The 25,508-nt window shown below is 38.5% G+C and overlaps 1 protein-coding gene across 1 annotated transcript; it reads right to left on the bottom strand.

The window, feature by feature from the left end:
* Window positions 1-23: 23 nt before the first annotated feature.
* Window positions 24-18,228, bottom strand: CCDC39 (coiled-coil domain containing 39). The gene is made up of 20 exons (XM_059855716.1): window positions 18,072-18,228; window positions 17,632-17,751; window positions 16,473-16,619; window positions 15,320-15,478; window positions 14,275-14,367; window positions 14,060-14,188; window positions 13,345-13,536; window positions 11,617-11,720; window positions 11,167-11,299; window positions 8,038-8,232; window positions 7,209-7,373; window positions 6,514-6,651; window positions 5,739-5,947; window positions 4,416-4,539; window positions 3,516-3,675; window positions 3,107-3,213; window positions 1,702-1,842; window positions 1,385-1,564; window positions 1,087-1,169; window positions 24-469 (listed from the first exon to the last, which is right to left on the bottom strand). The coding sequence occupies exons 1-20, from the start codon at window positions 18,180-18,182 to the stop codon at window positions 310-312; spliced, it is 2,850 nt and encodes a 949-aa protein (XP_059711699.1). The 5' UTR covers window positions 18,183-18,228; the 3' UTR covers window positions 24-309.
* Window positions 18,229-25,508: the final 7,280 nt, after the last annotated feature.

The following is a 25,508-nucleotide window of genomic DNA, read 5'->3' as shown; positions in this document are numbered from 1 at the left end:
TGTAAAAAAAACCCAAACCCCAATTTGAAGCAAAAGAGCAAGTTTTGCAACACCATTTATTGTCTAGATAAGCTCAAGTGTGAACCCTTGGTTTGAGCAGTGGGGGGGATTTGCTTGCAAGTGCTTGGAGGCAGCAATTGTGTTGCTGAAGAAAAGGTTACATAGTTTTCAGGGAGATCTGCAAAGGTGAGTGGCAGAACCACACAACGACAATTGTACTTCAGCTGCGAGTCTTCCAGGTAACTCCATGGATATAAGTTTGTTGCAGAAATTAAGAAATCTCAACTACTGTGGCCTTCAAAAAATGATTTAAGTCTTCCTGCGTTCAGAAATCCCAGAGGTGCTGCCCCTGCTGGCTGGCTGTGAGCCAAGAGCTGCTGCTTCCTCAGGGGTGGGCATGGGCAGGGTCAGCTCCACCACTTTGGCTGGTGAAACCTCACTAGAGGCTGAAGTTCTTCTACTAGGACCTCTGAAAGACAAAAATTTACTAATTAGGATACAGAAATCCCTGCATCTAAAGCACTGCTACCAAGGGTGGCTCACAATGAAGCCACCCAGTAGCCATGTTCATTCCAGAAACCCCCTAAAAGATCTCTGTAGCCACCACCACTAAATGGCTTCAGTAACCCCTGGCAATGTTGGATCATAACTGGTCAGCATGACACAGGTTCTATTTGAGCATACATTGAACAGGGGAAAAAGGTACCAGTAAAAGCATCAATATCTTCTCTATTTAATTAGGAAGGAATGTTCACACTACCAAGTGTAAAATGTGGCTCAAAATAGTCCTTTTATAACATCAAACCACTTTTTTTTAGTTAGAGCACAGTAAACAAAAGTAAATGTAATTATTCTGTAATTATTGGGTTTTCTAAACTGTGATGGATGCTGAAGTAAACGTCCTCGTGCTAGAAGAATGTAGTAAACTAAAACAGAATATGGAGAAAGTTTTTACGGAGTCTTCAGCAAAAATAAAATAGAGATGACCTTCAAGAGTAAAGAATTCTTTCAGTTATGGACTAATTTTGCTGGTTTAAACTTTATCTTATAAAAACCTGAAAGCAACCCAAGAGTGTTAGAACTTACCTGGTAGAAGGTAGTGAGCTCTGTGGGGTCTGAGAAATCTGACTACCGCTGGGAGAAAGAGCCACAGGAAGCTCTAAATTGTACTAGAAAATTTGGAAAGAAAAAACAAGTTGACCTGATGGCTGTATAATAGGATTGGGATATCAGGAGCATTTATAGTGCTTGGCATTGGAAGAGATGTTGGAAGCAGGTGCTCACTTCCCTGCTTTCCCATATTCTGAGCTGTCCTTGAAAGAAACTCAGTAATAGGCTAGAGCTCTCACTCAAGATTTTGGTGGCAGCTAAATGGAAAGCTCACCTTGTCAAAGTACATTTGAAAGGCTTCAAATAAATCAGGGTTTACTTCTAGAACATCAGCTATCACTTGGTTAATGGTTTTGTTGAAGGCTTTCAGTTCCCGAAGATGAATGTCTTTCTCTTCCAGTGTTTCTGTTCCACCTTCCCTCTGAGACTCAATTTCTCTGGATAGCTTGGAACACTTAACACAAATATTTTTACAACATTATTCTTATGAAAATACAACACTTTTTCAGAAACCTGCTAAGTTAAAACCACAGAGTTTAACCCACACTACTGCCTATAAAGTTAGAGGTTGTCAGCAATAAACACACAAACCTGTTTTATAACCCTGTTTAGTTTTGGCTTCTGTTCTTCAATGTCTTTCTTCAGCTGGAAAATAAGAGCTTGTTTTTCCTTCTTTTGCTCTTTGAGGAGGGCCTGCTGCGTCTGTATCACATTAAAGTGTTGTTGCATGCTCTGCAAATCCATTTGAACAGTAATATTAGTTTATAAAGCAGGTTTGGTATCCTTTCACTTTTTGTATTTGTGGAGGGGTCTGTTGTCATTACTACTTGTTTCTAAATGTAACTCAAGCAATTAGTGCTAATGTTAACTCAAAACTTTATGCCAGTCCAACTGTTTGGTGGATACAGACCTGGACAAAGAAACTCCCAGTAATTTAGGTCTCTTTTAAAGGCAGTGGTAATGAAGTTACAGGTATCTCTTTTAAGATACATCTCCTAGTGGCCACAAACTATTTACTTTGCACCCTACCAATTTACCAACCTAGCCTGAAAAAACCCCAACATTGTTTCCTGTAGAAGAGGGATACCTTTGACTAGAATTAATAAAATCAGTTCCATAAGGGCAACTGGGTTCTTTAATAAATAAATAAATAGAACTTAAAACAATTAAAAGGCAGGAATGCGTTTGCTGTAACACCTCATTATATACCAGGACCTACTCCCTGATGAGGATCTGTGTCCCTTTTCTTTACCTTAAGAAATAACATCTCTGAAATAAGAGCTGTGTCCTGTGGTGGTAGAATAAGCAATAGGAATGATTATTGACTGTAGGCAGTGACTCAGGGCTTAGAACAATCATGTGGAATATGACCATGTGCCTTTGCTTTTTCTGCCTAACAAAATTATAACTGAAATGTCACACACCAGAATTAAGTGTTGCTCTTTCCTAACGTCCAGGTGACTTTTTGATAACCAGGGGAACCATGAGTGATTCCTTGCTATAGAGCCTGAGACTGAAAGCTCTCATTTGCCTGCATTTAGTGCTCAGCCTGCTAAGTTGCAAGTCAGCTAATTTAATCCTGTTTAACTGAGGCACCCTCAGTGCTAATAAAACTTTTCCATAAAAATCCCGGGGTGTAGATGCCAGAGTCCCAAGCTGTGTGGATTTTTATCTGTGGTGCTGGGCAGGATGGTACCATGGTGCTGTGTGCTGCACATGTGGCTGCTTTAGTGGCTGCCAGAACAGCAGCTGTCAGTGCTGTCAGTGTGGGATTCTGAAACTTCTAGCTGAATGTGACTAAACCCTTGAAATTTTGGTGTGATTCAAGGAAATTCAAATAATCGTTTTTTGAAAGGGGATGTAGAACCTTTTAAAAATCATATCTTAATAAAAGAGCAGAAAAAATTTGTACCACAATTTCCTATTCTTCCTCTAGGATGACTTGCATGGATTTAGCTACATGCTGCAGTCTTGTCTAACTGAACTTGTATTTTACCTGGATCTTTTCTTGAAGTTCCTTGATCTTTCTTTTTTTGTATTTGTATTTTTCATCAGCATCCTTTTTGTCCTTTTCTAGTTTCAATTTTTCCTCGAGTTCCTCACCTGTGATCCCAAACAATGAAGCAGCATTATTGCTGTACATACAACTCAATTTTCACTTGAAAATAACTGCATCTCAGAATATTACTATATTGGTGTTGGCAGTATTTCAGTGCATCAAGGTTTGAGGAGTTTTTAAGTACTCTCCTACTAATTCTAAATCACTATGAAAAAGTAAACTGACTTCATGAGGGAGAATGATTTTAGAGCTACTGGTTCCAGAGCCAGCAGAGGGCACAAAAGTTAAATAATAAGTAGTATTTAGAATTAAGTTCTATTTTCTATCTAATTTCTATTTCACATACTTGTCTCAGGGACTGCCCTTAAAGAGTTTTTGTAGTGTCTGTTCCAGTTTTTAAGTACACACAAACTGTTTTCCATAGCCGTGATTTCTTTTTCAGCTTTGCAGATCTTTGCATCCAAATCATCACCTTCTTGCTGAAGTGCTTCCTTTTCCTGTGCAGCCTGAAAGCAAACCCAATATTTTAGGTGACTGCAGACATTCTGAAAATACTACGATAATTATACAGAAAATATTTATTATGTAGCAATATTTTGGGGTTAAAACCACTTGAACTGAGATCTGGGTGCCTAGGGAACTGGGAGGAGGAGTTATTTACAGTATTGAAGTTCTTTGAGGTGTTTCATTATGGATACCTGCCTCTCTGCCTGAGCTCACTTTGTCCTGCCAGCAGCATCTATATTTTGTGGAGATCAAAATAAACAGATTCTTGTTCAAGAACCAGGGTATTGCATTTTGGATAAAGACAGAGTTTTCTCTTTTTTCCAGTGAAAAGCTGAAGTATACATAGGTGATTGGTAAGTGAAAGGGGAAAGGAGATATTCTTCAAGGTACAACCCCATATGGTGAAATGAATACCTGGAAATAACTGACAGGTAGAAGAACTTAAGGTCCTGTGAGATTCCAATAATGAAAAAGTTCTTTCCAGTTCATAGTGGATTATTACTTGACCACTAATTCTTCTGTATTTGTAAAATATTGAGCATTGAAGTTTTCTAAGAGCTCAGAATTAAAGCTCCACATAAGTTCTTGTGAAATTACTGATCATTTAAATAACCAGTGGTGTCAGATAACATAAAACAATTAGACTCAAAGTAGGCAGTAGGCAAGGAGGTTGTCTAAGAGCCCAGGGAAATCTACAGCTTAAATAATTGAATTATAATGAATGATGTTGATAAAATACCTTAATTGCATAGTAGGCCTGACTTTTCATCTCCTCTCCTTCAGGTGGCATCATGGAAAGAGTAAAAATTTCATATTTGCGTTTCAGTTTATCAATTTTCCATAGGCGATCTTGAAATTCAGCACTGATTTGTTTGGGGAGAAAATAAATGGGTTGAGAAAATGTTTGTCTGGTAGTGTTTTGTGGGCAGTTCTTGATACAGCAATTTAAATTCCTGATGTCATTCCAGCAGTCTGTACCAGGAATCGTGCTGCACCACATCTTGGTGGTCTTCTGTGCTCTCCCAGCCACAAACATCCCTTGTTCTGGTTACCCATGTGCCTTTTGAAGTTGTAAAAGTCAAATCTGTTTTCACATCCCACATCACTGCATCCCAGGAGGCTGTGCCACAGTTCTTCCCCAGATTTACAGGTTTGGCAATGCACTCCCAGAGCTGCCCAGCTGCTCCTGTTGATGGTTCCTCAACATTGCCACTGCAGGATGAGTGTGAGAACAGCCAGGAACAGCCCCAGATCAGACACTGGAAATATCCCACAGCTAGGTGTCACCAAAGGAAGAGGGCCACAGTTTGTGCTCTCAGTCACACTAAATCACTCAATTCCCACTGTGAGGGGTGTGGTCAGCAGGGCAGCTGAGCTGCTGAGGTGTTCATTTTTGGCTGAATCTAGATACTGGGATTTCAGGGCCAAAACCATGCCAGATACTTTGGACTGATTATTACAGGAGGGGAATGATATCTCTATGTCATTGCTTTATAAGAGGGTGCATATGCAATTAATAAGAATTTGTTGTATAGGACACATAATGGAAAGCTCATTAGTTAAGAAAAAGCCCAATCAAACAAAATACACCACAAAGCAAACCAGTCTTACTGTTTGAATCAAAGAAATGACATTTTTATCAAGCAGCTGGGAGCAAACCCTCTTTAAAAGCAACTTTTCTGTTTCAAGTATTTTGGCATACCTCCAGGCACATGGTTTCACATGTCCAGATTATTTTGAAAAGGGCAGAGTCACACACACAGTGTTAACTGTAAAAAGATGTCTGTGACTGAGGTTTCCTCTCACTTCTGCTGAGGCTCCTCACTCCCAGCAAAGCCACTGATCTCCTGTTCACCAAAGGGTTAAAGCTGCAGCCTGCGGGGGTCACAGATGGAATCTCTTGTTGGCCTCAGCTGTCTTGGTAGATAACTTAGAGCAAGATATATTTACTCTTCAGTTTCTCTAATGGCGAAGCTGGGTGAAATGCTTCTCTTTTTAGTAAATCCCCATAAAAAATGCACTTGGTCCAAGTTACAATTTGAATTTCTGTAAGAACAGTTACCTCAGGTGATGCCGTTCCTGATCCAGCAGCCTTATCTGGGAATCCAGCATTGCCTTATGGATCCTGATTTCCTCAGTTCTTTCTGCTATGACTTTCTTTAACTCCAACTGTTGTTTTTCCAGTGTTAGAACTTTCTCTGCTTTATTAGACAGAGTATTTCGAAGGCGCTTCAGTTCTAGTTTTAAGAGGTTATCTTCGACCATCATCTCCTAATCAGTGCCAAATGGTATCAAAATAAGATATCATTGTTTTAATTAAGATTATGAATAATTTATTAAGTTAATATTTATTCATTATTTTACCTTTCATTTATGCACAACTGTAAAACTCTTTTTGCTTTGCATTTAAAAGTTTTGTCATTTTCTCATTTGCCAACAGTCTAACATGGTGACTGTGACAGGGGTAGACTGTTTCCTGAATGGTTTTATACAAATTCATCAGACTTTCTAATTCAGGCTGAGTTTTGGGTTATTAGACTTTTCCTTCCACAACTTTTTCAGTTTAGGTGGTTTCAAATAAAATAAGAGACCTTACAAGGAGCTTTCTGGAGCAGTAATATCTCGCTTGAACCATTAAAACTGTCTTGGAGTATATTCTAGATTCTGCAGGCCTGAAAATCATGTTGTTACATGAACAAATACATGAAAGAAGTGTAAATTAGAAAACTACAGAAGGTATACTAATGTTTGTAATGATCTAACACTGTGGAAGGCAGATGACACCCCAAACAAACAAGAGTGTCCTGTATTAGTAAAGCTGCAAAATAATACTGTACCTGCTTAATGTGTTTTGCTTTTTTTAACTCCTGAAGTGATCTCTCATTGAAAAGAGTTAGTTCTTCTATCTTCTCTATCAAACCATTTGTTTCTTCTCTTGTCTTATCAATTGTTCTCTTGGTGATTTGGACATCATTCTGTTTCAAAATAAGTTTTATTGAGCTTATTTCAGTGAATGTAAATTGCAGCAGAAGCTATCAGTTAATTTTAAATGAGATGAAATCCTGGAACCAGGAACCATCACCATGGTGTGTCCAGTATGCTGCTCTGCAAACTGCATGTCTGTCCTTATGCAGAGTGCTACATGGGGAATCTGGACAACTTTGAATGCAACAGTACTTAAGAATTTATGAAAACTATAAAAGTAATAGCTTTACAAAACAGCATTCTCCTATTTCTGCGTGGGCCTAATGATAAACTCAGCCATTTGCAAGCAGTCAGTCACATGTTGATGAAAGCTCAGCTTGTCTTTCAACAGTCAATGCTTGTCTTCATGCTAAGGTGTCTCACTTGGGCAGTAATGATGTATTTTTCTGGAAGTTATAGGGAATTTATGAAATTTTCCACTTGGGTTACACTAAGTTCTGATACCCTTTAGTCTAATACCAACTTCTTAATTACTAAGACCCAATCTATTTAATTTGCTGAGGTTTCTAAATGATACACAGTCAAAATGATGTTCTGAGGAAGTTACCTGAAGTTTCCTGTACAGTGACTGCAGAGCATCATATGCCTTTTTCTTTTCTTCTAAAGTTTTCTTAAGTTCAGCAACTTTTCCTTCCAAAACTTCTTTTTCATCTGAATTAACCTCCCCTTCTAACCGTGACAGCCGTCTCTGTATTTGCTGAATATAAAAATCCTGTTAAAATAAATTTGAAGAGAATTAATAGTCTGAGATAAGCAATAAACTTGGATCTAAATGTTGGCTTTAAGACAGTCACCCAATTAAGCTATTGTTCTCTGGCTTTTAGACCTCATTAGCAAAATATCTCAGATGACTGATGAGCAGTGATGGTTTGGGGTAATCTTCTAGAAGAGTAACAAAGCACACTCAGCACAGGCAGCTGTAGGGAGGCTTACAATGGAGCTGCCATCTTGTTGCTACCACTGGATGCTGATATAAAGCAAATTTTCAAAGTGGTGCATAGGAAATATGCACATAATCCAATTAGTAAATAACAGGATTTTGGCATGTACCTCTTGTATTGCTTTAAAAATATACCCTGAGGTGCCTGTGGTTCAGAGGGATCAAAGTAAAGAATGGATTTTAGGAATTAGTTGTAAAAGCAGCAGATCCAAAAAATAATGAAACACAGAAATGCAAAATGTAGGTGATATACTTTGTCAAGTTTCAGTAATTTCAATTTTATCTGTACATCTAGAAACAGAAATAAATGCAGACTTCAAATGGTACTGCATAACATTTCCAAAATGGAAAACTGTTCAAGATGACAGAATTCAAGCAATGTGCTATCAGTAGACTCAAGAAACAATCATAGTACGAAAATACATTATTATTTTACCTGGTTATATATTAATTCTTGTTGCTTTAACAGATCCGTGTCAAGTTTGCACAGTCGACTCTTGAGACTTTTAAGTGATTTTTGACCTCCCTCAATTTCTGCCAGAATAATCTTCTCCTTATCACTCTGCACTTTTAACTCCTGAGTCTTCTTGAAAAGTAGGTCCTTTAACTGTCTCATTTCATTTTCTTTTTCCTGGTGACAAATAGATCATTAAGTAGAAGAAATAAGTAATTCATCACATCAGAATTAATTTTTGAGAAATTGTTTTTATTAATCATAGATAGAAAAAATATTATTACAATATCCATTAATATGAACATGGAATTTTTAAGTCTTCAAAATGGTTGGCAAAAAAACCTATTTGACTTAAAGAAGAAGTAATACTTTTTATTAATTTTTAAAAAATCTAATCCTACCCTAAAATTACATGACTTTTTTTCCCAGTTATAGGAGTGTTCTTCTTTTCAGCCTTTCAGAAAACTAAATTCCTGTCATTCTTTTCAAAAAAATCTCCTTACTGCCTCCAGCATCTGTGAATATTTGAGGAATATAATACAAAGCTTTCCAATGGTTTATTAAATTTTGTAACGCTGTGTGTGCACATATATGTACGTGTGTGTTTATCTAAGATGGAATAATTCTGAAAAATAACACTTTCCAAAATCAGTCTCTCAGAGGGAAGTTGCCATTAATACCTAAATCAGTGCAGAAAATGATATTTTAGCAGGATAAAAAACAATGCTGAATATTTCAGGTAACCTGAAATGGACTGAAAACAATGAAAATTGAGATTATTTGTATAACCCTAATAAGGAAAACAATTTTATTCTTTCCCTCCATCCTTCCACCTCTCCCACACAAGTAGCCAAAGACTACTTGACATCCAAAGCTCAGGCCATTGAGCATGCCAGTTTCCATCCTACAACAAGTGATGTGATTTCCCCTTCCTGTTCCAAAGGACTCATTTACATTCAGCTCAAGTCTGGTACAGAATTTGAAGATGTAGATTTAAATTAATATGCAAAACACCTGAGAAATCACTTTTCTACATTGATTAACAATGTGTTTATTCTGGATTTAATATGTATGTAACCATCTTGCTGGCTTAAATAATGGTGAAAGATAATTTAATGCCTTCTCTAAAGGTTTGTAATCACATTGCCCATTCTACCCAACAGAATCTTTTTGTAGTTGAACTTGCCGTAAGTGCAATTCCAAATTCAAAACTCCAGATGTAAAAGGCAAGTGTAAGTTTAATATGAAATTATTATGGACTGTAGGACATGTCAGTAGGTTTTGCATCATGCTTGAACAAAGGAACTTTCTTCTGGAAGCAAACTGATTTTTAAGCATGTGCCAAATGCTGAGCTGTATTTCTGAAGCTCATGACAATTATAAATTCATCCACTGACACTGGATCATGATTTGACCTTCACTCATGGTCCTTATTGCACATCAGAATTAATTTTTTGAACAGAAATTCTTGCTCTCCCTTTAAGTGAGGTTGTTAAAAGAGATGAGACATTCAATAAGCCTCACTGCTCAACAGTGTTTTGCCACAAATTGAACAGGGAGAAGTACCACAGAACTAGAGAGCAAAACAGTGACATTTCATCCACATTGTTCCTGTAAATATCTCTTCACAGTAAATTAACAGATGCAGCAAATAGCCATGTGTATCTAATGGTGATGGAAGGGAGGCTTCTGACTAACACATTACAGACATTGTGCAAGAACAGTTCATCCTAGCTCAAATATTCCCCTGCAGCTGTGGAGCTGCCAAGCTCAATGTCATCTTGGTTATCTGCCACAGACATGGGTAAAGAAACCCTGCTAAGGCTTTTGCCACCCTGGAAACTGTCTAAAGGGGAAGAAAAGAGGGTTTTCATTTTAATGAAATGCTACATCATTACTTGTTTTCAAATTATCTGAAAAGCCAAAACAGCAAGGCCTGTAATTTAAGAAACTCTCTATAAAAGAAAGACATCCCATCTCTAGTTTCTGAAAGTGTATTAAAAATGTGTGATTAATGCCTGTGGAGTTAAAAAGTTTGAAAAATGACATTCACTCTACTGCAAGGCATCATTTCACATGCATGCTCTAGGAAACACAAAATGGAGAAGAAAAAAGGGAGCACACAGTGGTATGAGAGAGCATGCAGAGGTACAGCTTTGTTGCCAGTCATGTGGGACACCTGCTGTCACATTAATTTAACCTGGTCATTCTGGAGCAATGAAAGCTTCAGCTTATCCAATGCTCAGATGTCCAGCAAAATGTAAAAGAATATTTCTGTCATGTTCAATCAGAAGCTAAATAGTGAAAATACTTTAAGAGAATTAGTAGCAAAATGACAAAACAGTATAAGGATTTCCTGAAATGCAGGAAAGTTCAGAAGATTGCATTACAACACTGCATTTATTCAAAATCTCTTTACAGCTAAGCAGATGATGATGAATTTTTTTCCCTATACTTAGTTTTACTTAATTTGCAACCTAAGAAGTGGGTTTTCAATTTTTTAAAAGTATTATTAGGCATTATATGTTAAAAAAATAGTCACCTTATTATAGCTTGTATATTCCACTTCCCAGATCAAAATCTCTATTCACAAAAATGAATCTAAAGCAAGCCAGTAATTATTTAACAGTCCACAAGTTGGATGTGTCAGAGTATCATGTAGTAGAATTAAAATAATGAAGAGCAGACCAGGCCAGCCAAATCTGATTAAAAGTTTTCTAAATGTTTTTTAAACTATTTGCCAAAATCACAGCTCTTTGCAGGTTAATAAATTTTGGTGGTGTTTTACTAAAGCCAAGAAGTTTTTCTTGGCAGTGATACTGAAAAATCATCCTGACAAGATTCTCACTTTTTAAAAACCTTATTGAAGGGTATTCAGTATCCTGAACTAATACAGTTGGAATTACTAGGATCATTTATTTTCCTCCAGAGTTTTCTCAGCACAGACTTACCTACATGCATACTTCAATATTTGATTAAATAGCTACATGTCCTATCAATACTTTAATTTCATCTTAATAGAAAATTTTTAAATTAAAGAGATAATTTAAAATGTAAAGCTTGCAAATACAAACAACTCCTCATTTCTAGAAATCATGGAAAACATTTTACCTCAACACTTTTTTCTTCTTCTTTCAATATTTCTTCCAACTTCAAAGCTTTCTCTTCTGCTGTGAGTGTCTCCTCAATTGCAAGCTTCAGTTTATCAGAAAGACTTGCATTTTTTTCATTAAGAAGTTTTAATCTAAACAAAATAACAGAAGTTAAATGTAGGTTGCCTAGACAATGCTGCCAAAAGGAAGCAGCAATCTGACTGAGCAGTTGCCTCAGTCTAAATGTCAATCTATGATAAGCAAGGGCCTGATTGTTTTTCCCCCGCCCTTTAAAAACAGGGATTACCAAGAGTATTTTGCCTAAATTACCCAGTCCCAAATCTATGCATGAATAACTAGAAAGTTGGAGGTTTCAGTCATCAGCATTATTTAAGGTTCTTGTCTTTCTCAAGGATTTGGTTGTATTATTAATCCTTACAAATGTTATCTTTAAAGGTCTGTTTCTTACCTGGCTTGTTTTTCCTGAATTTCTTTCTTCAGATTGGTTATTTGTGTTCTCAAAGACTCTAGATCAGAAGCAGTTTTGTTCACAATAGATTTCAAATTCTGCAGCTAATAAATGACAAAATTGAGCAAGAAAGTTCTTACTTACTTTGGTACATGTTAAGATACTTAAAATTATATTTTCCTATTTATTGGGAAGTATTCCATTGCTTTTAAACAGTGCTCTCCAAATGAGGAGTGGTGCAAATTCTGAGGCACTGTAAATTGGCCCAGCTAGTAAATTCAATAGACTAATTACACAGTATGAGTATTGGGAAAAAGTAATAATAATTAAGAACATGAATTATGGAGATGCTATGGACTGCAGTTCTTGTCCAACAGCATCTGTATAGTGGAGCCATGGTTTTATTTTATATTGCACAATTGACTTGGCTGAAGTTCTTTGTGGATAACCTTATATATCTAATAAACATTTCTACATCAAACTTTGCTGGATACATAAAATTATTTTGATTAAGATATCACTGTGACAAAAATACAGAGATATTTAATTTGGTAAAAAATACATGACAGCATACACTCATTAAATAGGATAGGAATACAATCAGTAGCTCTTTCATCTTCACAATATCACTTAGCAGCATAAGTTTAATTGTTTTCACTTTCACAGATGAAGAAAACTGATCAGAAGCATGTATAGCAGGTCTCTTAGAGGTCACAAGTTGTTGGCTGAACTGTCTCCTTCCTTCCTTGTTTCTCACGTGCATCCCACAGATATTCTAATGAGGGGAGACTGTTCTATTATCCCATCATAGAGCATTAATTGTGAAAAACTTCAAGCAAGAATCTCACAGCTTGAGATGAAAACCGACCAATTCTACAAACCCTCAAGCTTGCATGAATTATAGGGTAATCTAATAGCCTACACCTTGTTTGAGTCACCTACAGTTTAATTAGGAGATCAGTCTATAAAGCACCTGCTACAGAAAAGCTATCCCAAAGTTAAGGCAACAGCAGATGCAGGGTTTTTCAAAAATCACTGAGCTTGCTGAGAACCCCAGTGTCACCATTCTCTTGTTAAGAAAAAACTTACTCAGGTAATACAAGTGTATCCCCCCTCAGCAGAGCCATGAAACTTGAATTACTTCTTAGAAATACTTCTACAGACATTTAAGCAATTAGCAGTGCAGCTCATTCCCAAGTTTAAGTGCAAATTCAGTATGGACAGCATCAAGCATGGCTTTTTCACAGGGCAGCCCTATCCCACTGCCTCTTGATTAGAAAGCCACATGAAAGCACTGGGTGTTTTCCCCAGGGATTATAACCTCACTACCAGGCCATCAACTCACACCTTTGAGAGCACAGGACAGGAATTGTTTGGAATCTGGAAGAGATTTCTCTCATCTTTATACAATACTGCAGTCTATGTCTGCTAAAGGAAAGAAGCCTCCTGAGTCATCTAATAGTGTTGGACCATTTAAGAGAAAATTCATCATTTTACACCCAGACAACAGAGAATAGATTCCAATCTTTTCACCACTCTCAACGACAGGATTAAGTTGAGGGCTCAGATCCCAATAAACAGGACTTGGCTGAGAAAAGCAACATTTTGCTGAATTATTAAGAGCCTAGTATAAAACCAGAGAAAAGGAAATGCTATTCCTGTATTTCCTCCATCTGGTGCTCAGTTCTAGTTTCAGTCTGTTTTCCTGAACTGTTTGGTCACCCTTACCTCATCCTGCAGCTGAGTCCTTCGAGTATCCTGAGCCTGGAACTCCTTGCGGAGGTTGTTTGCTTCCCGCTCAGCAGCTAAGATTTTCTTTTCATATTCCATGTTATTAACAGTTTCATTTACCAAAAAGGCAGTCTTCTCTCTCAGCAAAATTTCTTTGTTTCGGATCTCCTGTTTTATCTCTGCAATTAGCTGTCAGGATAAAAACTTTTTAGGTTTGCTTGCATTAGTTGTGTTAGATTAATAAAGGGTACAACCAGAAGATCAATTCCTATTATGATTACTATATGCCTGAGACAGCCCAGTTATCATTCTTAAAATTACTTTATTCCATGGATACATCACACCAAACACTACAGTGGTTTTGGACAGGAAACTTCCAAAATATTCCAATAATTTAAAAACAATAAGACACTGTAAACTCTTATGAAAATAAAATAATTCTTTATTGATTGAACTGGGAAAAAAGAAGCTAAGCAGAACTTCAGGTAGACTTGAAACAGATGAAATTAAACAGGAAAATTACCAGCACTAATGATGCTTACTTTACCTGACAGATTTATAGTTACTGAAGGAAAATTGTGCATTTTGAAAGGTTAAGTAAAACAATTAGCTACCCAGAAAATTATACTGTAGTTTTGATGTTAAAAAACCCAAAAAAACCACCCCACATCAGACCCAAACCCCAGAAATGGATCAGTTACAGCAGCTTTACCAAAGCACACTGATCTATCTCCTGATCTCTTTTCTGCATCTGATGAATTGCATTCTCCCACTGCCTGATGACTTCTTGCCTTTCTTGATGAACCCTGCGAAAATCTTCAGCTGCTCTGTCAAGCTCCATCTGTTTAAAAGAAAGCACCTCCATGATTTCTGAAGTTAAAAATGCCACATAGAAACAAGGGATCTTTGAGAACCTCAAGCACAAACCTGAGCTGTGATGGTTTCTGTAAGCTCATTATCCAGAGCTCTGCGCTTCTGGTTTGCTTCCATGGTCAACTTTTCTATCTGAAGGTTTAATGACTAAAATGAAAAGATATGAAAATATTTGAAAATGAAGTATTTGAAAATAAATAGATCACATTTTATAAATTCTTAAAGCCCTGTTACAATCAGGGCTTAAATTGAGGCATCAATTTTATTGTGTTTTAGAAAACAAAGAATTGACAGTGTAGCCTCCAAAATTTTCGGTCAATACAAGTGGCCTTAAGAACCAAACTTCAGCAAGGCCAAAGTAACTGTCAGCTGATGTGTGTAAATGTGTGTGTGGTCCTTGGCATACAGCAGTGGGAGTGTGTAAACCAAAGTTTTTGGGTTAAGTATTTAATGAGTAAAAAATAGAATTTCTCCTCACTCTATTTAAATATTTTAAATAATAATATTAATAAATAAAGAATAAAGAATATTTTAAAAGAATAATAACCAGGGTTACTTATCTCTATATTAATAATATACTTGGGAACTCACCCTTATAAACTCTGAACTTTTGACTGGAATTCCTCTGTATACAGACATATATGTTTATGTCTTCCATTATTCCAGGTAGCTTTACTGAAGCAGCTGTAATTTGTTCTCAGCAATACTAATAAGTTCAGTTCTAAAGGGAAATCCTACACTATTCACCCATACTTGGTGTGAATTTTTGAACAAACTCCTCTTAATTCAATGGCACTGTTTCGTAGACTTTATTATCTATTTGTGCACACTCTCAAAAAATTTAGACTTAAATCTTACCCAGATTAATAAGAAAATTAATGTCTTCTATTATGTCTCTCATTATTGTAAAACTTGCTCTCTCAACTTCAAAATGAGCCTCATATAGACTTGCACTGTTGTGCCAAATGGAAAACAGGCTCAAACCAGTGTTGTAAAAAATCTTGTCTTCATTTTATCTGACTTGATAACATAACAAGGTCTTTGAGTGATAAAATGGTTCTTCCTTTGGTTTCTGAGAATTGCTGTCATTTCTACTTACTCCTAGTTTCCCTTCATCTTGCAGTGCATACTTCTGGATTGCACTGGCATCATTATCTGTACGGTTTAATTCCTTTAGCCAAGTCTCCAGAAGTTCCTCATCCCAGTCCATCTGTTGTTTTAGGTTTTCCAGCTTCTTAGTGGTTTTTTTAATAGTATTCTAATAAAAGAAGAGAAAATGAAAGGTTCCATACCAAATGTCTAATATCCATTGAATAGTAATTGAAGCTACTGTTAACAAGTTTACCTGTATCTTGTCCACAGAACTGATAGTTTTCTTTTTTATTAATTATACTTGAGGAATGCTATTGGACATCCTGGTCTTAAAGAAGACACAAGCCAGTAGGTTGCCACAAATTTAAAATGCAAATAATTTTAAACAGGAAAGTCAACCTCTGGCAAGATATACCCATATTTGTTCCATATAATAAACTGATCTGAGGCACCCAAAGGTAAAGTTTCTCCCTTACTCATTGAGGCCCAGTTGTTAGATCCTTATCCTACCTATCAATTTTTAAATGTGACCTCTTCACATGATGGTGAAGAGACATCCTGACATAAAAATGAGAGAATCTAGATCCAAATGAACAGTGTGAATATCTTCATCCTGCTACCCATTCTGAGAGACTGGAGATTACAAACAGACTTAAGAAGAAAAAGAGAAAATTTTTTTAAAAAATTAAATAATGAATAGAAAGAAAAAGAGATAGTTCCAAACCCAGAAGACCACCTGTAACTGAGTAGCATTAGATTATTTTGTAACTTAAATCAAATCTTTGATCTTGAAATCATGACCCAAAGTTAATTTTATGTAGAAAAGATTTGCCACCAACCATTTGATTTTTAAACCATTAAGAAAATACCTGTGAGAATTAGAAATACAGTGAGATGGATGCATGGCTGTGTATCTGGCATTAAGAACAGAATTCTTTCTATATCTAATTAATATTTGCTAAGTCTTGACCAGTCTATGCAATAACATTCTCAGTGTCACTCTACTTGCCTACACAGGGGAAAGCTCATCCAGATCATCTACCACACTTTATAACCTTTATTATAATTAACTATTCATGACTTATACTACCATGTGCAAGTGAGGACAAGCCATAAAATTTTGCAATACAGGTGCTCTCTTCCAAAAATTCAAACCTTACCTCTTGAGTGTTTTTCTTTTCTCTCAAGGAAGCTATCTCATCTTTCAGTCGTTTAATGTCGTTTTTGAGACGTCCATATTCTCTCTCAGCGAGGGCTTTAAAGTGATTTTCAGTTTCAATCTCATTCTCTTTGGCTTTGTAAAGAGTCTGCAGAATAAGAAAGTTCAGTATTTTACAATAAACAAAAGTCATACATCAGCAATCTTTTCTTTTATATATAATTGAATCCCAAGTCAGAGGTGGTTTCACCATGTAAATGAAGGAATTTTCAGAGAAAATTTATTGGTTTGATTTTAGTGTCTCAAATACACATATTCTTATATATACATATGTACACATTGTATCAAGTATTCACAGATCAACCTTTTGTAGACCTAAAAACTCAGTTCTTAGATTTTTCACCCAAGATTTAGAATCTTAACATTTCAACATCAAAATCTTGATGCTCTTGGTCATCAGTGACTTTACCAGTGATCACAACCAGAAGGCACAGCAAAAAAAATATTTTATTGTTCTGTGCTGAGACCTCCCCTGCTGGCCTACAGCAGTACCTGGATATTGCCTAACCTTTCTTTCCTTTAATTAACTTGAACCTGGCCAAAAAAATTAAGAAGTTGTTCAGCTGCAGGGAAGTTTCTTAAGACTTTTTCACCCAGGATATTTTATCTGGAAGGTGTAAATATTTCTCTCAAGACTCCTTGCCCTTTTGGTCAGTTAATTCAGAGTGTAGGTAATGACTTAGATCTTGACGATCTCACTTCATTTTTCATGTCTGTGAATTAAATCTTTCACCAGCATTTCACAACTAATTCTTCACCATTATAAGTATTATAATCTTTTTCCCCTTACACTGGTGTTTTCCTTGACCTTTTTTTTTTTTTTGTATTAATATCTACAAAAATCCCCATTCAGGAAGAATTCTAAAATGCACCCTTCCTGGCTTTTTCCTAAGTACAGCAATTTGAATTCTGATGGTCTTAATGACCATCAAATAATATCACTGGGGTACATAATTTAACTTTTGTTTCCTCTGGAAATCCTGGGATAAAGGCCTAGCAAATCTCTAACAAAGCTGGCAAAATAGATAGGGACATCAGTCACAGAGAGATACTCAGGTTACAGATCTGACTACACGGACCTGCTAGAGGGGGTGATTTACCTGCGAGAAGTTTATCTCTTGTCTCACGTTTTTCAAATGAGACGTCATTGCCTCTATGCGCTCCTCACAGTTGGTCAGCTCATTCTGCAGGTCCTCTTTTTCCTTTCGCAACTTGTTCAGCTGTTTAAGAGTTAGAATCGTCAAGTTACTGGTTGTGGTTAAGCGCTTATTACTTGCAATTACCTAAAAACAGCTACTGCAACAATTAATGAGAAAATAACGTAAGAAGGAGCTGCTACATCCCTCCAAAGCAGGGAAATGAGGGATTTCAGGAGAAAACCCGGAGTTTGCTGAGGGAAGGGACAACTCGCTGCTCCTGCGGGGCTCGGGGATCGCCCTCCCGATTCCCCAGGCAGCTCCGCGGAACCCGTGAGCTTTCCTTCCATCCACCCCTCCCTCCCCGGCCCGGGGGAAGGCCGGGCTCCTCTCTCCGCGCTCACTTCGTCCTCCAGCGCCTTGTTCTCGGCGTTGGCCACGGGCACAGCATAGCCGGGCTCCCATTGCAGATCGGCCAGCACCAAGGCGGCGGTGGGGCTGGACAGGTTCTCCATGGCCGCGGAGGGGCCCACAGGGGCCGGGGCTGCGGCAGGGCCGGGGCTGAGGCGGCTCCGGGCGCTTGGCAACGGCGGCAACGGCCGGGAGGGGCCTCGGGCGTCGCCGCCCGCGCTGCTCCCGCGGGCCGGGCGGGGCCCGCTGCGGATGGCCGGGGCTCGTTGGGGGTCAGCGGGCCGGGTATGGGCTGTGCCGTTCGTGGCCGTGCTGCGGAGGAGGGTGTCAGGCCCAGAGCCGCCGGCAGCCCCTCAGAGCCCCCCGCTCCTCTGCCAGAGCCAGCTGCACCGCGCCTGGGGCGGCAGAGGGGCGGCTCATCTGGCGCTGGGGACACCAAAATAGGTCTGGGGCGGACAGCACCTGCCGCAGGTGACACCGCCTGATAGGTGTCTGGGACGGTACACTGTACGTGTTTGTGAGCAGGCCTTTTGCATTATCTCCACGACTAGCAGGTGGGTTTCCCGAGCCACGCTGCGCTCAGGCGACCATAAACACTAATGCCATGTCCTCGTGAGCTTGCCTGTCACCTTGTGAAACCATCTGTGCATCTGGGCTGTAAATTACCCTGTGCCCCTGAGTTCCACCATTCCCCGACCAAGGCAGACACAACACTCTTGGCAAGAATCACTGAGCCATAGAATGGTTTGGGTTGGAAGGGGCATTAATGCTCATCTGGTTCCAGCCCTGCCATGGGCAGGGACACCTTCCACTAGCCCAGGTTGCTCAGAGCCCCATCCACCCTGGCCTTGAACGATTCCAGGGATGGGGCAGCCACAGCAGCTCTGGACATGTGCCAGGGCCTCACCACCCTCACAGAAAAGGGCTTCCTCCTAATATCTAGTCTAAACCTACACTCTTTTAGTTTGGATCCATTCCTCCTTGACCTGTCACTACATGCTCTTGTAAAAAGTCTCTAAAAAAAGGAAGGGTAGCCTTGATGCAGAAGCATCAAGAAGTTGGTGACAATTGTCTAGCTAAAGCATCTGAAAAGACATTAAAGTATTCAAAGCGTGATTCAAAGGTGACCTAGCCAAAGAGCAATAAGTACTGACAAATGTTTGGGAGGTGGTTTGGAGGAGCAAGGAGTTTGCAGTGAGATTTCTTACAAACATGGGCCCATGGCAGACTACTAACACAGACCACAGAAGACATTGGTCTTGCTACATGACTATAAATGTAGTATGGGATATTTTTAGAGAAGAAAAGTTTGCTGAAGGACAGTGAAAGTCAGGCCTGATGAGGATGCCCCAAAAGCATGACTTGAAGTATTGTGCAGATTATTGCACTGATCATCCCCTGAGAACAGTCCTGCATTATTCTTAAAGTGTTGAAAAAAAAGGAACAACAATGTATGGGGGCATCAGTTCCTTAAAAATAAAGGATTAGTACAGGGTTCAGTGCCTCAAGCTACCAATGAAAAAAATATAGATGTCATGAGTAAGATCTTTTTTGCCTCTTGTCTTGCCTGGCATGGTTGACTGTGGATGCTTGTAAGAAGATCTGAATAATATTTTTGAAGCATCAAGGGTAACGCAGTGTCTTGAGACAGTAATTGGCAGCAAGAAGCCCCCTGCCACCTTCCTGTTTGCCCTCTGGGATGTGTGAAGTTGTGATGGCCAGTGACCTGTGTTTTGATCTTGCTGTGTGTACACTTTCACAGCTCAGTGATGATGTGTCTGATTGTGAGAATGATGTGCTGAGTACAGTTAGTGTCTTCCTGAGGAATGAGGGATGATGGGACCTTCATTACCAATGTGGGCAAGACAAAGATGCAGATGATGCAGAAAGATAGCTGGGATATATGGCCATTAAGAAGAAGGGAAACTTCTATAGGCAGAAAATTCAGACTTAAGATAGATATATATATATATATATATATATATATATATATATTTATATATATATATTTATATATATATATTTATATTCCTGATTCTAGCATACATGAAGGAGACATCTAGAAGCTGGACCTGTGCAGCCAGGTGTCTTTTCAAAATGAAATCTTAGGACCAGCAGCTCACAGCAGAGTGTCAGAAATGGGGATTAGCACAAAGGGATCAGTGCAGAGGTGATGCAGGGGTGTGATGACGAGGAGGGAGCCTCAGCTGAGCCTCAGCTGCTTGGACAGTGTCAGGTGAGTGCCTGCAGAGGACTGAGCCTTTTGACCCCCTCAAGGGCTGTGTGCCAAGAGCCACCTATTGCAGAGAGCAGGGAGGTGACCTGGCTCAATGGGAAGGTGGAATTCTAAAGACACTACAAGCTACTAGAGAGACAGCAGAGACTACAATGGCACATCCCTGTGTACATATAAGGGCCCCTTCCTTTCCTACCCTAAATGAGAAGCTCCTTTTACTCACTGTATGTGAAGAAGAAATGCAACTTTGCAGGGGCTTTAAATTGACACCTGTAATTCATTGTGGCTTTGCAGTGATGAGCACCTGATAATCCTGTACTATCCAAGCTGAGCTTTTGTGTGAAAGAACATGAGAGCATATAGTGCCTGAGAAGAAGAAAGCACATTATTGGAAAACTGTTGTTAGGTGAGCAGTCAGTTCTGTTCCCTAAGCAAGGCTTCCAGTGAAAAATTAGTAATTTATAAACATGTGCCTTAATGCGTGCATGATGGAAATCAAATTAAATAAATCTTGAAGCACTTAATTAAATTGCATATCAAACTTTTGAATTTTTGTCATCATAAGTGTACTCTTCACATATTTTTGTGTCCAGATTTATACATAGTGTCTGAAAAGTATGAAGTGTTATGTGACTAAAGAGTATTATTTCACAATTTTCATGGAAATTCCACACTCCTCACTTTCTCCTGCCTGATGCTGGCTAAACAAATCTCCATGAGATGCTTTTGCTCCTGTAGTTTCTCCTTTCTCCTGCCTGTGGAAAGGTATTCAGTAACTGCAGGTTTGTCAAACCTGCTAATCCACCAGATGGTGCTGCATGTCTGTGGATTCAGGGGGGTTTTGTTGGTGTCTCTTTTTAAAATAACACCAGTCAGTTATCGACTCTTCAGTTAAAAGGGATTATAAAATTCCTCTTCTTACATATATATATATATATATATATATATATATATATATGTATATACACATACACAGAAAGTTAGGGGTTTTTAAAATTTTTTTAATTCTATCTCTTAAAGGTATTAGAGGAACAGGAGTACTTGTAGCATGAGAAACTGTTTTTCTGTTAATATTCCTTTTGGGTTGAATTTTCACTAATGTAAACCACTGTGCCCATTTGTTCAAAAGACTTAAATGTAAAACCAGCATTTCTGGCCTTCAAAAGAGTTAAAGCTCCTCTTGTACCTGTTAAAAACCATCATTTTTGTTTATGCCCAATCTCCTTAAACTGTTATCTGTGTGAAAATAAAGATTTCAGTTATGGATTTCTTTCTAATACATGATACTTTTTCTATATAAAATATGGGAAAATATTTTTTCCTGACTGTGCATCTAAGCCACCCTCTGAAAAAAAACTCATTTAATGTTTTGCTGGATTATTTATAACTAACCCAGTGTAGACAGTTGGTGTGAGTTAATCATTGCAGATAATCAATTTCCCATGTGAACCTGCAAGTGGCAGGGTGCTTGATGATGGGATGTAATGGCCCACACTGTATCTTCTCTTTCAGATGGGTGCACTAAGGCTGCTGCAAAATGGAAGAAGCAAAAAGAGGGAGAGAGATTGAGGGGACCACACAAGTGAGTGTGAGATCAGGACATGCAGGAAGCCTGAAGGATGGAGGATCTGGCATGATAATGACTGAAGTATTGACTAAGAACCCAATGTCTTTATCAAAACCTGGACCTCCTGACTTGGGTAGGAAAAGCACAATTGCATGTAAAAGTAGAATTTCTCATAATTCAGGTCTGATGTGTTATCAATTATGTTTATTACTAACCAGTAAATCATATAAATTAACAGCAGTTTAATACATTGATCTTGGGGAAAAGAAAAGGACAAATATGAGCCAAAATCAAATACCTTTGAAGTTTGAGGAAGCCTAAATTTATTCTCTTTATCCTGTTCTACACTTTTTGCATAGTTGTGCAGGCAAAGGCTGCAATATTGCTGGTACAGAGCAGTGGCTTTTGTGTGCTGGAGATGGGTGAGGAGGACAAAACCCCGTCCTTTTGCTGCAATATTCAATTGAAAAGTTACTATAAGACAATGTGCCATAGGGTAATTTGTGTTACTTGTAGGTCCCGAGTTTCAGCGAGCGCTGGGAGGGCAACAGTGAGAGCGATGCCTTTGGCAAGGCGGGAGTGGTTGGCGGAGGGGCAGAGCAGCCCCTGCGTGCCCCGCCCGGCAAAGGCGCTGCCCGGCGGGGCGGGGTGTGCCTGCTCCAAACACTGCTCAGAAAACGTTCATGTAAAACCATTACCAGGTTTTATTTAATAACCTCCTAACCCTCTCTCTCTCTCCTCCTCCTCCCCTCTGTTCCTCTAATGCCTTTTACAGCTCTTGCTGCACAGCGTGAAGCCTCAGAGCTGTATTCATCAATGACTCACACCCTTGCTTAGGGGCCAATTTTCATGGAAGCTATACAGGAAAATTTTGAAATGCACCTATCTCATGCAGGGCACAAGATGATTTCTCTATTCATTACTATTCCAAAAGGACTTGTTGTCCTTTGGAAATGTTCACATATTACTTACATTTGTGTGTGCGTGCATACATGTGCAGAGCTAACTTGCCTTTAGATTGGAGTGGTCAAAAAAAAAAAATGTATTGTTATTATCATTGACACCAGTCAGCTGAAGGGTAACTGAGGGCCTGCTTACACTCAGTGAAAGCAGGCAAATGCAAAGGAAAATACAGCATTGTGCATTAGGGGAGCAAATTCTACAGACTCAAGCACAAAACTTGTAAAAATCACCCTTTTGTTTGATGCTATGAGTAGCAGCTTTCTGAGGAATTTGGGAATAAAGCTAAGGATTTACTCTGAGAAACAAAACAGCAGCTCTGAAAGATTTCTGTGTTGATGAAGGTTATAATACCTTTCGAAAACACTCCAAGAAAACATGTTCCTTTCCCTTAAGACACCACAAGTTAACTCAGGCTTTAACTTTGAGGGGAAAGAGAGGTAAAATCATAGAAATTATTATCCAAAATGACCTTTCAATTTAAAACCCATTTGACAGGAGGGGAATCATTACTGCAGAATTGCCAGTCATAGACTAATTGCATTCTCAGGGGTTGCTAATTATATCCAAAATTACTTTAAACAATTTTGGGGAAGAGACTGAGACTTAGTGCTTAGCATAAAGCAGTTTGTTTACGCATGTACAAAGTAGCTTACATCCCTAAGGGATTAAATTTCAATATTTTACTGTAAGTTGTAGCAAAAATTGTGCCATGCAATGATAAATCAGTAGTGGTACGGAAAAAGAGGGCAAAATATACTTTTGCTTTTCATAATTTTTCCAACAGGCATTTCAAATTGTAATTCTAAAAATAGATTTTTCCGTCATTTTTTTTCTTAAACAAAATGGAAAAATCTCCTTCTGCAAGTCAGGCCCATCCACTGACAGTTATTTCTACCTTCTGTCTGTGCAGACGAGTTCCTCAAGAATGTGTTAAAGATCAGATTTGGGTTTTCCTTATTTATTGATGTTTTGCTGAATGGATTTTGCTAACAAAACTTTTTGCTTGACAGATGAGCTTTGTCTATGGCCTAAGAGAGAATTGTCTTACAGGAATGCACAGAATGTGCAAGCTCCACATATATGTTACATAGATCAGAAAAATTCATGGCCCTGTCAGTGCCAAAAAATAGCAGTGAGTCCTGTGAAGGCAGTAGTGTGATCCTTATTTTAGAGATGACAAAACAGAGGCATGGAGAGGTTAAGTAAATTCCCTCATATTGCCCAGAAAAACAAGCAGGAAATTAGAGATGTTTTATTCTTAATTATTTTTCATTTTTTATGTATTTTATTTTATTTCCAGGCACAGCTTTAGCACCTCTGGGGAAGTAATGGCTGTTTTGTTTACAATGGGCAGCCTGGATCCAGTTCTTCCTTCCCAAAGTGCATTTGTGCTGCAGAGAATATGTAGGAATTGTGAATGTACTCCTAAGTAGCATTCCACAGTTGAACTAATTGCCAGGCCAAGCGAGGGACCACAGTAAATGGGTGAATAATTTGATCCAAGATGGATTTGTACTCTACCAACACAGCCTGAAATCTTCTAATGCTTTTGGATTTGACTGTGAGCTGTTCATTGTTGTTTGAGCCTGTTCTTTTCTATTACCATATTTTCTCTGGATATCATTTCTGTGTACCTTATCTTTGTATAAAAGGCCACATCTTTACCATATTTCTAGGGAGTAGTCAGTAGAGGCGTACAAAATTTACTGCTGTAGACCAAAATATGACAGATAAAGGTAGTGTGTTACAAAGTTCTTGCCCTCAATCATGCAGAAGGCTCTCTATGCTTCTGTGAGCAGTGGCATGAGTGTGGCTGCACTGTAATGGGAGAAGGGTTAACAGCAAACCAAGACATTTTCTGCAGCAAAAAGAGATGGAATCTTCTTCAAGCAATTACCTTTTATGTAATAAACAATGTCAGTGGTCAACAGAGGGAGTTTTCTTACCTAATCCCCTTTCATTTAGCTTAAAATAGAAGTGCTATTAGTTTGACTAGCAGGTTAGTGTATCATGAAGCCTGGTCATACCTGGTTGCATGTTAAATTTTACTGCTAGCAGAAATGTTCCTCCAGTAGATTTTGTCTATGCTTTCCTTGAATAAAATACAATAATGCATGCTACAGCTTCAGTGGTGTTAGATGCTTTTGTCAGATGTGTCTATTGAGATGCTGCAGCCTTTTGGAATACAGAGTGCATTGCTTTTTATTACAGATTTTATTGGCATCATGAAGTTGTGAGTAGCTTTTCCTGTACTTTTAGCTTCTATTGACTCTGAAAATCCAGCTCTAATTACTAATAGATACTTTCAAAAATAATTTCTTTCTGGTAAAGGATGCACATAAGCTGTTATCATTAGATATCTGCTGGCAGTGGATATAGCACAGCTTGTGCTTTGGCTAACCCTTGAAGGAGGGGAAGGTTTGATAAATGAGAAAAGCCAAAAGCTTTTGTGCTTGTATGTGCTTAAGGTAATGAGGAGTTTAAAGATTACAACAGCATATCTGTCCTTCAATGGATGTGATGTTCCTCATGGGTGCAGTGAGATGTGACAGAATGGTCACACAGCTGAGTATTCCATGGCTGAGTAGCCCTCAGCTCAGTTACAGGACACAGAAAAACAGAGCTTCAAGGCACCATGTTTCCTTGCTGTTACAAACATCACCT

The sequence above is a fragment of the Haemorhous mexicanus genome, chromosome 10, assembly GCF_027477595.1.
Source record: "Haemorhous mexicanus isolate bHaeMex1 chromosome 10, bHaeMex1.pri, whole genome shotgun sequence".
NCBI classification, from domain to species: domain Eukaryota; kingdom Metazoa; phylum Chordata; class Aves; order Passeriformes; family Fringillidae; genus Haemorhous; species Haemorhous mexicanus.
Note: the sequence above shows the minus strand (reverse complement) of the source record. Positions and strands in the feature narration are given on the sequence as shown.

Bases quoted from the DNA above. Each gene is read 5' to 3' on its own strand.
- CCDC39 (XM_059855716.1), bottom strand. From the start codon at position 18,182: ATGGAGAACCTGTCCAGCCCCACCGCCGCCTTGGTGCTGGCCGATCTG. The intron at 14,189-14,274 runs GTTTGTGCTTGA...TCTTTTAAACAG, and splicing joins CAGAAACCATCACAGCTCAG to ATGGAGCTTGACAGAGCAGC. The intron at 5,948-6,513 runs GTACAGTATTAT...GGCACTGATTAG, and splicing joins AAGCAAAACACATTAAGCAG to GAGATGATGGTCGAAGATAA.